Source organism: Schistocerca americana, chromosome 9 (assembly GCF_021461395.2).
Source record: "Schistocerca americana isolate TAMUIC-IGC-003095 chromosome 9, iqSchAmer2.1, whole genome shotgun sequence".
In the NCBI taxonomy this organism is placed as follows: Eukaryota; Metazoa; Arthropoda; class Insecta; order Orthoptera; family Acrididae; genus Schistocerca; species Schistocerca americana.
This window is the reverse complement of record NC_060127.1, coordinates 116,632,008-116,649,739: the sequence shown is the minus strand read 5'-3', so window position 1 is coordinate 116,649,739 and position 17,732 is coordinate 116,632,008. Positions and strand designations below refer to the sequence as shown.

Genomic DNA, 17,732 nt, shown 5'->3' with positions numbered 1-17,732 from the left:
CTTACCCATATTCCACCCTTTCTTTTGACGTATCTGAGACAGAGGTCAGAACCGCGACTCCCAACGTTGAAATCATGCACTTTTCTTATGGGCAGCTGGGGAATATATTTCAGGCATACCGCCGCTAGGAAGCGACGCGAAAATCCCTCACGACATGGCACAAAGGGCTTCGATGGAATCACACTTTTTCTCGGGGCGTTGATACCCATGCATTTCGGAGTTGAAAACGACAGTCCACAGTGTGATGAACAACAGGACGACTTTCTTGACAACATTCGACACTGCTGACACCTCTTGGACAATTCAGTCGTTCTCTAAGGCCATCATAGGGATGTAACCCCATCGAACGTGATCGCACCTCTTGTAGTGCGACCGCAATTTTTGCTCTGGTTTACATGATGGAACCACCAGGGGCCATCCAAATCCATTCGACAAAATTGGAACCTCATCCACAGTAGCAAAGGGTGGTTAGGTTTTTTCAGCCCTCCTGTGGCCTGCTAATGGAGGGGTTCAACATTTACAGGTGTGTGAATAAAATGGCAAAGAGGCCTCCAGCTCCCCCCCCCCCCCCCCCACTCCCCCCCTCCGCCACCATTTCGGCAACATCCTCTACGCCACTCACACACCTTTGTTGAGCATGTTAAATACCTACCTATCAGAAACTTCAACACCCATTCAGCTGAGACATGTCTCGGGACTGCTCTAGCGTCTAGCGTCTGTGGGCAGGAAATCCCACCTGAGCGGGTGTTAAGGGGTTGTCTGCCGTCAGGCGCTATAGAAGGCACAGGGTATAAATCAGCTGGTGGGTGTTGTAGTCTGTCAGGTACATATTTAACATGCTCAACAAAGGTGTGTGCGTGACACTGAGGGTGTTGCTGAACTAGCCAGGGGGGGGGGGGGGGTGAGAGGGAGGGTATTAGAGGGCTCCTTCGCCGTTTTTTCATGCACATGTAAATGTTGCACCTCTCAATGATCATGCCACAGGAGTGCTGAGAAAACATAAACACCTTTACTGCTTTGTGCTTCGGATCATATTTGAATTTTTTTGGATGGTCCTTGGTAGCTGTATGCCAGAGCAAAGGCAAAACCACAGAGGGGTGTGGTCATGTTCAGTTTCTTACTGAACTGGCCTATGTTTTGCTGTTCATTTCTCCTTCCTCTGCTGGCACTTCTGCCTACACCTTCGCTTTATTTCTGCTGGAATCATTTTCTTCTCTATGAAATCTTTCTGTTCCCATTTGCTCTTCCTTTGTTGTCCTTCGTCCTTCACCCTTAGCCTTTCTCAATTATCTTTTGTTTTCATGTACTTTCTTTTTTTCCCTCCTATTTACTCTTCCTGTGGTTACTTCTCTTATTTTCTGCTCTTTCCATTTCTCTCTCTGCTTTCTTTGTAAATTGGTTTGTCTTACTTATCATACTATTTACTCTTACTATTCTATAGACCAGGGCTTCCCAACCTTTTCAGCTGGCGGATCCCTTCTACAGTCGAAAATCCATGGCGGACCCCTAGTCAGTCAAGAGCACAGTAACTTTAAATTTCAGAGCGAAACCCATGGGAACTGAAAGCGTCTTAATGCAAGTGCCATGTACCCAATGACCCCTCCCCCCCCCCCCCCCCCCCCCCCCCCCGAAGTATCAATAGTCTTTGGAGCTTCTTGTGATTGTTCTTCCTTTGGTCGTCCTCTCTCCTTCTTCATTTCACTGGAAACTTCCCTTGTTGTGATGGCGATGGAGAAACCGCACCCTTCTTCAATGATCCCGACTTCAGCCACGGATCGATGTTAGAAGTAATAAACTAGTCAAAAATCGACTTATGAAATAGGCAGTGCACTGACAAGGCAAGTTTAACATTTAACGATGCCTGGGGCCGCATACGTGCCATTGAGCGCTGTGATTGGTCGACAAAGCTCGCTCCGCGCTTGCGTAAAAGGTTTCAGCGCATCTAGCGCCGTGAGCCGGGGCACAAACGACCCCCGAATTGTTGCGAAACAGTCGATCAGAGAAGCCGCATTCTCCGGCATTAAACTGTGTATGTGTTCTCACTTAGGAACCGCAAAGGCTGCTTGGGAATACGACCTAAAGTAAAAGTAATCATATTTTTCACACGAAAAAAATAGTCATGAATTTGATTTTCACATTTTTATTCAATAATTTTACTCATTATTTTACACGATTTGGTGAAAGGTGGCCGCGGACCCCCTAGAAAGAGCCGGCGGACCCCTAAGGGGTCCGCGGACCACACGTTGGGAAGCCCTGCTATAGACCATTTTGTTTAACACTTGCCACTTGTTCATTTCTCTAATCTCCTACAGTCCTCGAGTATTTTTAATTCATTTTGCCTCATTATTTACTAAGTTTCTGCGGCTGCTCTATTTGTGTAGCAATGTTTCCTTATTGAAAAGACTTTTGGCACACAAGCAGAAACGTCATCTCTACCACTACAGACTGCAGGCGAAAGCGACTGACCTCGGTCTGTGCGAGCTTTGCGCGGTCCACCTTCTGGGCGTCGGCACAGACGCTGAGCCGCGGCACGGCCAACTGCGGGATCTGCGCCTCCTTCTTGTCCTTGTCCTTGCCCTCCTTGTCTGTAAACAAAGTAAAAATGAAATCATGTCACATCAACGTTCTGTAATGTGAAAAACCAAAGAAACTGGGATTGCCATGCGTATTCAAATACACATATATCTAAACAGGTAGACCATGGCGATGCGGTCGGCAACGCCTATACGGTATAAGACAAGTGGCTGGCGCAGTTGCTACAATGGCAGGTTATCAAGATTTAAGAGAGTTTCAACGTGGTCTTATAGTCGGCGCACGAGCGATGGGCATAGAACCTCCTAGGTAGCGATGAAGTGGGGATTTTCCCGTACGACCACTTCACGAGTGTATAATGAATGTCAAGAATCCGGTAAAACATCAACTCTCCGGCATCGCTGCGGCCGGAAAAAGATCCTGCAAGAACGGGACAAACGACGACTGAAGAGAATCATTCAACGATATGAGCTTTCGGAGACGAAGGCCCACTCGTGTACTCTTGATGACTGCATGACACAAAGCTTTATGCCTCGTCCGGGCCCGTCAATACCGACATTGGGCTGTTGATGACTGGGAACATGTTGCCTGGTCGGACGAGTCTCGTTTCGAATTGTGTCGAGCGGATGGACGTGTGTGGCTATGGAAACAACCTCATGAATGCGTGGACCCCTGCATGTCAGCAGGGGAATTTTCAAACTGAAATGATAATTAAATGGACATCCTAGCTGCAAACAGGCGTTGATGTACTTCATTGAGGACATGTTGAAAATGTGTGCCCCGACCGGGACTCGAACCCGGGATCACCTGCTTACATGGCAGACGCTCTATCCATCTGAGCCACCGCGGGCACAGAGGATAATGCGTCTCCAGGGACTTATCCCTTGCACGCTCCCCGTGAGATCCACATTCTCAACATGTCCACAGTTGAGTATGATGGGCAAACATCTATTAGGCGCACTACGAATGTAGTGGTGTGGACATGTTGGGAATGTGGATCTCAGACAGGTGTACCAGTTTCTTTGGCTCTTCAGTGTTTGTGTTCTGTAGCGGTGCAAATGCGTAAAATAATTAATCAATCATGGGAAATAATTCGGAATAGAAATGAGATACAGCTGTGTGTTTTAGATAAATATTGTAGGTGGCAAGGAGGGTCACATATTGCTATTAATGGCCGTTGCCTGGAACGTAACTCTTAAGGCATTTTGGAGGTAAAAGTGATTTTTTAAAAATGGGACCCTGATATTTGATTCAAGATTTGAAAAGAGCGGCAAATTTTACGTATAAATTGATACATTATTCAATGTCACGGCTAATTCAATGAAGCAAATACGTTTTTAGATCTAATAGGAATTAATTTAGAACAGAGCGGGAATACAGCGAAGTACAATGCAAGATACAAGCTGGAAGGGGCATCCCGAGGGAATCAGAGGCGAATGGACTCATTTAACGACTTCTAAACCAATGATCTAAGCTTTAGTTATGTTTGTTCTGTCTTGAAAACGCCACAATAGCGTTTATACGCTGTGATGTATTGCCAATAAACAGGTAATTACAACTTACAGTTTAAATCTCTGTTTACGCTTTCCAAATCCGACGTCACAAGTAGAGGCTTCCATGAAACAAAACTCAACCTTAGAATGGCTTTCGATAATTACCTTTAAAATCTTGGTTGTTGGTAATGATACGTGACCCTTATTCCTCTTTCCAGTTTGCATCTGACAGTGTATTTTGCTGTATTCCTCCTGTATTCCGAGTTAATCCCTATTACAAATAAAGACATATTTGTTTATTTGAGCTCGATTGAACCTTGCTATGACCTTTGAACATCAACAAAAGCAAAACAAGGATAATGGAATGTAGTCGAGTTAAGTCGGGTGATGCTGAGGGTATTAGATTAGGAAATGAGACACTTAAAGTAGTAAAGGAGTTTTGCTATTTGGGGAGCAAAATAACTGATGATGGTCGAAGTAGAGAGGATATAAAATGTAGGCTGGCAATGGCAAGGAAAGCGTTTCTGAAGAGGAGAAATTTGTTAACATCCAGTATTGATTTAAATGTCAGGAAGTCATTTCTGAAAGTATTCGTATGGAGTGTAGCCATGTATGGAAGTGAAACATGGACGATAAATAGTTTGGACAAGAAGAGAATAGAAGCTTTCGAAATGTGGTGCTACAGAAGAATGCTGAAGATTAGATGGGTAGATCACATAACTAATGAGGAAGTATTGAATAGGATTGGGGAGAAGAGAAGTTTGTGGCACAACTTGACCAGAAGAAGGGATCGGTTGGTAGGACATGTTCTGAGGCATCAAGGGATCACCAATTTAGTATTGGAGGGCAGCGTGGAGGGTAAAAATCGTAGAGGGAGACCAAGAGATGAATACACTAAGCAGATTCAGAAGGATGTAGGTTGCAGTAGGTACTGGGAGATGAAAAAGCTTGCACAGGATAGAGTAGCATGGAGAGATGCATCAAACCAGTCTCAGGACTGAAGACCACAACAACAACAATGACCTTTTCAAATCTTAGATCAAATATTAGGGTAACCATATAGAAAAATCACTCTAAGCTCAAAATAACCTTGAAAATCACTTTCAGGGTCACGGTCATTATCAACACTGCGTCTCCTACGACTTTTATGCATAACATTTTGCTGTGTCTCATCTCCATCTCAAGGTATTCCCCATTATGGATTTCTTACACACTTCTAGAGGCTGTAGAGGGGGGTTAGAAGATCGAGTCTAACGTAAGGACCCACGTCCGGAAACGTCATCCTACGATGCTATGGATCTTGAACGGGGACGCGTTATGCAGGTCTTGGTGTCACTCGCGTCCATCTAGAGAAGTTTTTAATGAGTTTAACGAAGGCGATGTTGGCCTGATATATTCGACGATGCCCTTTGGCTAGATTGACTAAAGGATCCTTCTAAGAAATACCAAATTAAGATAACCTGAAGATGCCTAAATAAGGCAAAACGCGTAGTTGAAAAATAAAAAACTAAAATTTCAACCAAGACTGTTTTTAAACAATACTGTTAAGCACTGGTTTGCTGTATGCCACATAAGGGTTGGAAGAATTTCTATAGAATATTATCGCATGTTCCAGAACACAACTTCGTAACAGCAAACATTGTATTGATCCGCAATCCAGCAAAACTGTTTAACCGATGAGCTTTGTAACATAGTTAAGACAGAGAACCAACTTATCGAAAAAAAGTGTATCCGTTCATATGGATCACCTATGTAAGCAAATAATGTTTTTGCGATCGAACAGTTTTAGCAACAAAAAAATGACTTAGTTCAACAACCAAATCTGCCAATACAGAATACCATGTGAAGAAAAAATAAGTAAGTCCTTTGATATGACGACGAACCAAGACGTGAGCATAAACTTCGTAGCAGAATTCCTACATCTGCATCTACATCTACATACATACTTCGCAATCCACCATACGGTGCGTGGCGGAGGGTACCTCGTACCACAACTAGCATCTTCTCTCCCTGTTCCACTCCCAAGCAGAACGAGGGAAAAATGACTGCCCATATGCCTCTGTACGAGCCCTAATCTATCTTATCTTATCTTTGTGGTCTTTCCGCGAAATATAAGTTGGCGGCAGTAAAATTGTACTGTAGTCAACCTCAAATGCTGGCTCTCTAAATTTCCTCAGTAGCGATTCACGAAAAGTACGCCTCCTTTCCTCCAGAGACTCCCACCCGAGTTCCTGAAGCATTTCCGTAACACTCGCGTGATGATCAAACCTACCAGTAACAAATCTAGCAGCCCGCCTCTGAATTGCTTCTATGTCCTCCCTCAATCCGACCTGATAGGGATCCCAAACGCTCGAGCAGTACTTAAGAATAGGTCGTATTAGTGTTTTATAAGCGGTCTCCTTTACAGATGAACCACATCTTCCCAAAATTCTACCAATGAACCGAAGACGACTATCCGCCTTCCCCACAACTGCCATCACCTGCTTGTCCCACTTCATATCGCTCTGGAATGTTACGCTCAAATATTTAATCGATGTGACTGTGTCAAGCGCTACACTACTAATGGAGTATGCAAACATTACGAGATTCTTTTTCCTATTCATCTGCATTAATTTACATTTATCTATATTTAGAGTTACCTGCCATTCTTTACAGCAATCACAAATCCTGCCCAAGTAACCTTGTATCCTGCTACAGTCACTCAACGACGACACCTTCCCGTACACCACAGCATCATCAGCAAACAGCCGCACATTGCTATCCACCCTACCAAAAGATCATTTATGTAGACAGAAAACAACAGCGGACCTACCACACTTCCCTGGGGCACTCCAGATGATACCCTCACCTCCGATGAACTCTCACCATCGAGGACAACGTACTGGGTCCTATTACTTAAGAAGTCTTCGAGCCACACACATATTTGGGAACCAATCCCATATGCTCGTACATTAGTTGGGAGTCTGCAGTGGGGCACCGAGTCAAACGCTTTCCGGAAGTCTGATGCCCTTCATCCATGGTTCGCAAGATATCATGTGAAAAAAGGGCGAGTTGCGTTTCGCAGGAGTGATGCTTTCTAAAGCCGCGCTGATGCATGGACAGCAACTTCTCTGTCTCAAGGAAATTCGTTATATTTGAACTGAGAATACGTTCGAGAATCCTGCGACAAACCGATGTTAAGGATATTGGTCTGTAATTTTGAGGATCCGTCCTTCTACCCTTCTTATACACAGGCGTCACCTGCGCTTTTTTCCAGTCACTCGGGAATTTACGTTGGGCAAGAGATTCGCTTAATATCACCTCGCAAAGAAAGCTTCTAAACAACGTCACAGAAACTAAAATATTAACCGAACAAGAAAAATGAAACTCAGTGTTTATATCGCCAATTTCGTTCCTTCCAACTATATTACATTTCAGATTCAAAAGCTTCCAATTTCCGGTAAGAGTAGCTTACAGTGTGATAGAAACATTACAATGTTGGCGGAATGGATTTAAAAGAATCGCGTTTCTCGCTTGTTTACGTGTTGAACAACAACAGAACTTATTCATCTTTGTACACGAAAGTAAAACGTCTAACGCAGTTTATAAGAAAATTCTTTGTATACGTTAGATGCTATGCAAATGAGGTGATTAACTGGAGTTTTATTCCAATTCAGAAAACAAATCGAAAATAGGCCAAGCGAGGGGAGTCAGTTTCGATTAGAAACATAGAACTCGATTATCAGGACACCCCATAGTCAGTCCTAATGCGAAACTTCCTGGCAGACTAAAACTGTGTGCCGGAACAGGACTCGAATCTTGGGCCACTGCCTTTCGCAGAAAATGCTCTATTTACTGAGCTATTCAAGCACAAGTCATGAAACGTGTCACATTGAATACTTTCTGCCAACAGTGTTATGTTACCCACGTTTCATAGTCCTGATATTACTTTGGTTGGAGAGTCATCGACAGATGTAGGAGTGTACCAGGGAAGTGTGTTGGGTCCTGTTCTGTTTACGTTGTACATTAGTGACCTGGCAGACAGTAGTAAGATTTCAACGAGGTGCAAATATTGCGAATTGTTTTAAATATTCAGAAGCGTAAAATCGTTGCAATTCATAAAATTACAACATCAATGAGTCGCAATTGGAATCAGTTAACTCATACAAATACCAAGGTATAATAATTTGCAGGGATATTAAATCAACGATTATGAACGCTTAGTCATAGGTAAGGCAGGTGGCAGACTTCGCTGACTAATAGGGTACTGGCAAATCAGTCTACAAAGGATATCGATTAAAAAAACTCTCACAACACATCCTAGAATATTATTCAAAACTGTGGGACACATACCAAATCAAACTGACAGGGGATATTGAACATAAAGAAAGTAGAGCAGCACAAATAAGTACAGGTTTGCATGAATCCATAGGAAGGTGTCAAGAACATTCTGAAAACACTGAATATAGACTGAAGCGCCAAAAAACTGGTACAGGCGTGCGTGTTAAAATACAGAGATACAGTATGTAAACAGGCAGAATACGGCTCTGCGGTCGGCAACGCCTATACAAGACAACAAGTATCTGGTGCAGTTGTTAGATCGATTTTGCTGTTACTGTGGCAGGTTATCAAGATTTAAGTGAGTTTGAACGTGGTCTTATTGTCAGTACTCGAGCGAAGGGACACATCATCTCCGAGGTAGTGATGAAATGCGGATTTTTCCATACGACCATTTCACGAGTGTATCAGGAATCCGGTAAAATATCAAATCTCCGACATCGTTATGGTAGGAAAAAGATCCTGCAAGAACAGGGTCAACGACGACTGAAGAGAATTGTTCAACGTGACAGAAGTGCAACCCTTCCGCAAACTCCTGCGGATTTCACTGCTGGGGCATCAAAATGTGTGAGCGAGTGAACCATTCAACGAAACATCATCCATATGGGCTTTCGGAGTCGAAGGTCCACGCGTGTATCCTTGATGACTGCACGACACAAAGCTTTACGCCTCGCCTGGGCCCGTCAACACTGACATTGGACTCTTGATGACTGGAAACATGTTGCCTGGTCGGACTAGTCTAGTTTCAAATTGTATTGAGCGGATGGACGTGTACGGGTATGGAGATAACCTCATGAATTCATGGACCTTGCATGTCAGCAGGGGACTGTTGAAGCTGGCGGAGGCTCTGTGATGGTGTGGGGCATGTGCAGTTGGAGTGATATAGGACCAATGATACGTCTAGATACGACTCTGACAGGTGACACGTACATAAGAATCGTGTCTGATCACCTGCATCTCATGCCCATTGCACATTCCGACGGACTTAGGCAATTCCAGCAGGACAATGCGACACCCCCTCACGTCTAGAATTGCTACAGATTGGCTCAAGGAAGACTTTTCTGAATTTCAACACTTCCATTGGCCACCAAACTCCCCTGACATGAACATTATTTAACATATCTGGGCTGCCTTGTAACGCACTGTTCAGAAGAGGTCTCCAGCCCCTCATACTCCTACAGATTTATGGACAGCCCTGTAGGATTCATGGTGTAAATTCCCTCGAGCACTACTTCGGATATTTGTTGTGTCCATGCCACGTCGTATTGGGGCACTTCTGCGTGCTCGTGGTGCCCTAAACGATATTAGGCAGGTGTACCAGTTTCTTTGGCTCTTGAGTGTAGATGCCAACCATCGTGCCAAACCTTTTTTTACAAAGTGTCAAGAACCAGTATTAAGTGGAGAACCTACCCATATATGTCCTTCAACCCCATATGTATCAATCTCCTAAGAAAGAAGAGACAAGATTGAATTCCTTATAACAGAGTGAAGGCATTTAGGGAGTGTCTCTTCCCCGCAATACATGCGATCGAGAAGGGAAGCAGCCATAATACGTGATGCACTTTGATGTAACCTCTGCCAAGCACCTCACAATAGTTTGCAGAGTATAGATATTGTTATGTACATAGTTCCGCGTAGTCAGCGCGTACACAACTTTCCCAATAGAGCGTGCCCCGCTAAGCACAACAGTGCAGGCGCAGCGCTCGTCCGTCTCCGCACTACGAGATGGCGCTGTCTTAGAGCTGGACCAAATTCTGCTTCCGCCGATCCGCATATTAATATGTAACGCAGCCAATGAGATTGCTGCTAACGTAGAACCTTTTCTCCTCGCGGATCACACTCGCGCAGTGATACCTGAACGCGTGAGGTATTATAACGAGTGTACAGACCTCCGATTAGTCAGTCTGCATTAATCTGCATTTGTCTGTACCAGTCTATAGTCAAGTTTCAGTCTGCGCCTAATAAGATTACCATATTCCTGTAGAAAGCCATGAAGATAAATGAATAGACACTTTGTCAAGTATCAGAGATATGTGAGAATAAGATTTATGTACCAAGACCAAAGGAACTTCAGAGTGTCAATTGTAAATAGCATCCAGAACCAAGTTAAGTTATTTTTACGCTTGTTAATATTCTAATAAATGTGTGTGAAAATTAATCAAGTTCTGTTTAAAGTTGGTCACCATCAATCTGCTACTCTAAGCGTGCTAGTGGCATTTCTATCGTCTGACCTAACGGCAGAAGATAAACAAGCCACGATAAGACCACGAGACATATTGCTGACACTCGCCTACTTTGTTAGAGCGACAAGTCAAATAATCTGATGGTGTGTGTACCGAAGGTCTTACAGTACGCACACCACAGATATAGATAGAGGTGTAGATGTATGGGGCAACAATAGAAACTCAGAGGATGGAATGTCATTGGTATATAATGTGCGGTCACGCACTCTAAGGGTTTCTGCTGAGAATAAAAGTTGAAATGATGGCGTGTACTTACTGGAGCAGTCCTGTGACGAAGACCACTTCTTCTTGTCGTCGGCGGACAGCTGGGAGTGCTGCTTGCGGATGGAGCGGCCCCAGCCGGCGGTGAGGTTGCCCAGGCGGGAGAAGGCGCGCTTCACCATGGGCGACGAGGGCACGCTTTTGGGCCTGTGGCAGTCACAACAACACACAGCTCCTCACCACACGAGGGACTCTCGCCAGGACCTGGCAGGCAGCGGCGGACCAATGGCGGAGGCGGATCAGCAGCGTGCCAGCCACAGCTCTCCCACGGGACTACGCGCGCGCACTCCTCGCTACTCCCGTGGTGGTCTCCGCTAGGAGGGGCATGCAGGTCTGGGTCTGGGGGAGTCAGCTCAGCTCCAGTCCAGTACCACTCGCTATTTCTCAACCTGTACCACTTCCCTGGGCTAGAATGTATGCCCTTCCACTATACGAATGACCCACAATTGCAGCTCAGTCATAGAGGTTGGGGAGCAACACCAATCGGGCCAAGTCAGCTCCATTCTCTTACGTTAGCTAGTTGCCAACCCGACATCATCTCGACAGAACATATTTTTTGTTCGCTTACATAAAAATTGTTCCTTATAATCCCAGACATTGGGAAGAGAATCCTATGCTCGGGCAAGTCAGCCTCATTTCCTTACAAGGGAACCTCTCCATCGCACCCCTCTCATATTTAGTAACAAGTTGGCACAGTGGCTTGGCCTGAAAAACTGAACACAGATCAATCGAGAAAACAGGAAGAAGTTGTGTGGAACTATGAAAAAAATAAGCAAAATATACAAACTGAGTAGTCCATGCGCGGGATAGGCAACATCAAGGATAACGTGAGCTCAGGAGCGCCGTGGTCCCGTGGTTAGCGTGAGCAGCTGCGGAACGAGAGGTCCTTAGTTCAAGTCTTGTCCGCAGCTCGTGGTCGTGCGGTAGCGTTCTCGCTTCCCACGCCCGGGTTCCTGGGTTTTATTCCCGGCGGGGCCAGGGATTTTCTCTGCCTCGTGATGACTGGGTGTTGTGTGATGTCTTTAGGTTAGTTAGGTTTAAGTAGTTCTAAGTTCTAGGGAACTGATGACCATAGATGTTAAGTCCCATAGTGCTCAGAGCCATTTGAACCATTTTAAAAAAATGCCTCTTCCCTAGCTCTGTGGAAACGCGCTAACGTGAGAGAAAGCGACTGTTATTTCCTTGGGAGTGCTTTCCACGACCCGCCTCGCAGCTGGAATGTGTTAAGCCAAGAGAGAAGAAGGTTTCCTTCTTGAACCAATGAACATTTCTGAACAATTGAACGGAACACATCAATTTCGGGAAGACGTGACTCAACATATTACCAGCGGGGCGCAGAAGGCCTCTGATCAATTACACAACAAAACTAAACAAAAAAAAAGTTTTCCATCGCGTGAAAAGTTTAATGTATTTTATTTTATTTATGATTATCAAATCCACAAGAAAACCTAAATTGGGCAAGGTAGAAGAATCTTTTTACCCATTCGCCAAGTGTACAGGTTAGGTGGGTCGACAACATATTCTTGTCATGTGACGCACATGCCGTCACCAGTGTCGTATAGAATATATCAGACGTGTTTTCCTGTGCAGGAATCGGTTGACCTATGACCTTGCGATCAAATGTTTTCGGTTCCCATTGGAGAGGCACGTCCTTTCGTCTACTAATCGCACGGTTTTGCGGTGCGGTCGCAAAACACATACACTAAACTTAGTACAGTGAACAGAGACGTCAGTGAACGAACGGACAGATCATAACTTTGCGAAAATACAGAAAGTAAAATTTTCACTCGAGGGAAGACTTGAACCAAGAACCTCTCGTTCGCAGCTGTTCACGCTAACCACGGGACCATGGTGCTCGTGAGTTCACACTCTCCTTGTTGTTGCCTATCTTGCGCATGGACTACTCAGTTTGTGTATTTTGCTTATTTTTTTTTCATAGTTCCACACAACTTCTTCCTGTTTTCTCGATTGATCTGTGTTCAGTTTTTCAAGGCCTATCCACTGTGCCAACTTATAACTAAATCTGAGGGGGGTGCGATGAGGAGGTTCCCTTGTTAGTATTAGATAGTTGTTATCATCATGTATCTAGGTCATATTATGTGTCCTCTACAGTACAGATATCCTTGGAAGTTGACAAGAAGATCCTAATGGTGTCCAAGTCAGCTCCATCCCCTTCCTGATAGATGGTTGAAAATGTATGTTGTCTACCACAAGAATGGTTCTGAGAGCCTCAAAGTTGGAAGGAAGCTCCTTAAACTGGTCAAGTAAGCTCCGTTTCCTAGCTATTATACAACATTAAACCCAACATCGCCTCTACAGATCATATTGTTACTCTACTGTACCGATGTTCCTGATGGTTTCAGAACTTATAAACAAAATCGTAATCCAGTCAATCCTTTAGTCAAATTCTATTTGCTAATTCTCAACCCACAAACAATTCCCTAGATTTCAGTGTGAGTCTTCCCATTGCACAAACGATAGTCACAGAGGTTGGAAAAGTAAATGTGCCTAAAAAGACAGCTCCACCCTTTGTGTGTTATCTAGTAGTCAGACCTACTTCATCTATACAGATCACATTCTGTGTCTTCTGAAAGTCTCAGAAGTGGTAAAGCCAGCTCCATTACCTATCTGTTAGCTAGCTGTCAACCCAAAATTATCTCTACAAGTAACACTGTCCGTCCTCTACCGTACAGACAGTCCCAATAGGCTCAGAAACTGGAAAGAAAGTTCTAATACCGGACAAGTTACATTTATTTCAGTACAACGTCCTAATTTTCAACTCATAAGCATGTCCCCCATAAGCATCCACTGTATGTCGTTCTACAACGTGAATGATCTCTGATAGAAGCTGACAGAGGATGGACAGGACCACCCGATATTGTCTTCTCAGATCATAATGTGTTCCTCAGGTACAATGCCCCTCTAACTTGGAAGTTGGATGAAAGCTCCCAAATCTGGAAACATCATTTCCCTTCTGATAACTAGTAATCATGCCGGCAACATTTCTTTGGATCATACTGTATGGCCTCTACCATACAAATATCCCTTATAGCCTCAGAAGCTGGAAATGAGATCTCAATTCTGGTTAAATCATTCCCATTCCTGAATTTGTCTACATATAAACTACTGATATTCTTTTGAAAAGATATTATCGCTGTAGCTGTAAGCCCATTATTTATAGGCACGATCACTTTCACAGCATTTTAGCTGCATCGTCAAATGCAATCTGTACAAATTGGAAGACATACTGTCAGGTCCGGTGATCTTGGAGGCCAGTAACGTAAGGCTGAATCATTTGGTCCAGTGCGACCGATCCATCGTTCAGTAATCCTTAGAGTTAAAAATTCCCGCACTTCCAGATGCCAGTGTGGCGGTGTCCCATCCTATTGGTAAATGAAGTCGTTCAAATCAGTCTCCAACTGGGGGAAAAGAAAGTTCTCAAGCCTGTCCATATATGTGCTTCCCGTAACAGTGTCCTCGCAAAGAAAAATGGACCATACACCTTTTCCTGTCTCTTTATATAATTATGAAAACCGGTTGCTGCGCCAATCAGCCTATCATGAAATGGAATAAGCTTCCTCAACATGTGTCGCAGTTGGTAATTTGTTTTAATGTTTGCAGGGGATAATATTCAGTCGTAGTTTTTTTTATTAATTTCCACTTTTGTTTCGGCTAATTACAGCTCTAGGTAGTTCAGTGTATGCAACGGAGCCTCGGTCTATCGTTCCAAAGTTTTGGTCGAATCTCTACTATATTGTGATATAATTTCTGTTCATTTCTTTGTATCAAATTTGATATCATGTTTATGTTAGTTTCTGGAGGATATTAAGCATTCTACATCTATGCGCCGTGATTAGAACAAAAAACGATATTCGAGAATTTATTTCTTTTTGACTTCATTTATTGCTGTTACTCCCCATCACGAGCAGCCACAACGAAAGCTGCTACCATTAATGAGCTTTGTTGAAAATTTTGTTGCTAAATCAATAAGAACATTGCGAATTTAGAGTTACTGTATTCCACTGGTTTGCATATACGAGTAGCACAAAGTAGAAGACTAGTTTACACTCTCGTATAGCAAGAAATCAGCAAGCGTGTTCCTCGGGGCTCCATGCTAGAACCATTTCTTTTCGCTACACGCATTAGTGACATGGGCATATTACGGCCCTTCGCCTTTCCCTACCTATTATTAACATTTACAAAATGTAGTTAATCATTATACTGTGCATTTATTATCATTATTATTATAAAAGTTGATATCAATGTTGTTTTTCATTCTTGAATTTTGTTGTTCCATGTTTTAATACTCTGTTTTGTAGTTCTGAGTGAACTACGGTGTAGCCTGTGATAATGTGTCATTAAAAATTTAGTAAAATGTGAATAAATAAAGAAGAAAACGCCACTTTACCAAAGGAAAAAGAACCGGAGCAGTACTAGCTTAGCCATCGTACAGTATACCAAACCACAAAGACAAAGAAGTAAATGCACTCTTTGCGACATGTCTGTCTGTCGCGAGATTTCCACCTTGTTTCGCGTTTGTCACTGGCACAGTTAAGTCGGCGGACTGTGATCACCTGGAGACGAGCGCTGAAGGCATGAGCCAAGTTCCTCTGGAGGGCTTTGAATTGCAAAACACCCGAGGTTCCTTTATGTACCGTGATTACGAGGCGTAAACCCACTATGAATTATTTACACCCGATAATTCAGCTCTTGTATAAAAGTCTCATAAGTCTTGTTCCCTTTTGTCACTTTGTCGGTGAGTAAAGTTTGCTGTGCCTCTCTGCGTGAAAGAAAGAACAGCCTCTGGCCGTCATGCAAACAACTAAGGATAACGCTTTTCCGCGAAGAATATCCAGAAAGATTTGTTATTCAAATCGCGTGAAAAATAATCGTGGCTGTACAGATAAACAGCAGTATTTCCCTCTCTTGGGAAATTATACTGTCGAAAAACATTGCGAGTGTGTTCCTGTTGACATACTGAATCTGTTGGCGTGTTTTAACTTCTTTTGTAATAATATATGAAAACAAAATTTGGACCATGGTAAAAATGCAAACGAAGCCTTTGGAAGTCTTACACAACGCCTTATTCATTACGATATATTGCTGACTGCAGCGAATATTTCATTTACCATCCGTTTTGACAACAAAGATTATCACTATGCTTCACAGAATGTGGTTCCAGCATATTATATACAGAAAACAGAACGTCAACTATGTTACAGCATTAGGCTTCTATTATTGCCATAACGAATGACACACTGCATGGTGTCATACCTATGATAATCATATACTGATGAAATGTGAAGTGTGTGCCGGCCGAAGTGGCCGTGCGGTTAAAGGCGCTGCAGTCTGGAACCGCAAGACCGCTACGGTCGCAGGTTCGAATCCTGCCTCGGGCATGGATGTTTGTGATGTCCTTAGGTTAGTTAGGTTTAACTAGTCCTAAGTTCTAGGGGACTAATGACCTCAGCAGTTGAGTCCCATAGTGCTCAGAGCCATTTGAACCATTTTTGTGAAGTGTGTGGCGCGTTTCAAACCGTACTCATGAGTTAAGACATTTTACAGATTTTCACCTCGGCTGTTGTTGAACAGTATTCGCTTTATTAAAGCTCGGACTTCCATAAACTGTATACTTGCCACTTACAACCTAGGCGGAAACGCTCCATAAATCAGTTAAAATGTATTTTAACAAATATAAGGCTGTGGTACCCTACATGCAGAAAATAAATGAGATGCTCATGAGTATTTGCGTTAAAACATATGTAAATGAAATGCTTGAGTACGGTACGTACACTCCTGGAAATGGAAAAAAGAACACATTGACACCGGTGTATCAGACCCACCATACTAGCTCCGGACACTGCGAGAGGGCTGTACAAGCAATGATCACACGCACGGCACAGCGGACACACCAGGAACCGCGGTGTTGGCCGTCGAATGGCGCTAGCTGCGCAGCATTTGTGCACCGCCGCCGTCAGTGTCAGCCAGTTTGCCGTGGCATACGGAGCTCCATCGCAGTCTTTAACACTGGTAGCATGCCGCGACAGCGTGGACGTGAACCGTATGTGCAGTTGACGGACTTTGAGCGAGGGCGTATAGTGGGCATGCGGGAGGCCGGGTGGACGTACCGCCGAATTGCTCAACACGTGGGGCGTGAGGTCTCCACAGTACATCGATGTTGTCGCCAGTGGTCGGCGGAAGGTGCACGTGCCCGTCGACCTGGGACCGGACCGCAGCGACGCACGGATGCACGCCAAGACCGTAGGATCCTACGCAGTGCCGTAGGGGACCGCACCGCCACTTCCCAGCAAATTAGGGACACTGTTGCTCCTGGGGTATCGGCGAGGACCATTCGCAACCGTCTCCATGAAGCTGGGCTACGGTCCCGCACACCGTTAGGCCGTCTTCCACTCACGCCCCAACATCGTGCAGCCCGCCTCCAGTGGTGTCGCGACAGGCGTGAATGGAGGGACGAATGGGGACGTGTCGTCTTCAGCGATGAGAGTCGCTTCTGCCTTGGTGCCAATGATGGTCGTATGCGTGTTTGGCGCCGTGTAGGTGAGCGCCACAATCAGGACTGCATACGACCGAGGCACACAGGGCCATCACCCGGCATCATGGTGTGGGGAGCGATCTCCTACACTGGCCGTACACCACTGGTGATCGTCGAGGGGACACTGAATAGTGCACGGTACATCCAAACCGTCATCGAACCCATCGTTCTACCATTCCTAGACCGGCAAGGGAACTTGCTGTTCCAACAGGACAATGCACGTCCGCATGTATCCCGTGCCACCCAAAGTGCTTTAGAAGGTGTAAGTCAACTACCCTGGCCAGCAAGATCTCCGGATCTGTCCCCCATTGAGCATGTTTGGGACTGGATGAA

At 44.5% G+C, this 17,732-nt stretch overlaps 1 protein-coding gene and 1 non-coding gene across 2 annotated transcripts in view; both read right to left on the bottom strand.

The window, feature by feature from the left end:
- LOC124550723 overlaps positions 1-17,732 on the bottom strand; it is a 207,267-nt gene that overhangs the window by 53,878 nt on the left and 135,657 nt on the right. Inside the window, exons 3-4 of the mRNA XM_047125444.1 lie at positions 10,842-10,993; positions 2,467-2,585 (exon numbers count right to left, since the gene is read on the bottom strand). Of these exons, the coding sequence (XP_046981400.1) occupies positions 2,467-2,585; positions 10,842-10,993 (271 nt within the window). The remainder of the gene's footprint in view (positions 1-2,466; positions 2,586-10,841; positions 10,994-17,732) is intronic.
- On the bottom strand, positions 3,309-3,383 carry Trnat-ugu. Its single transcript has one exon. It is a non-coding gene; the product is annotated as a tRNA-Thr (tRNA).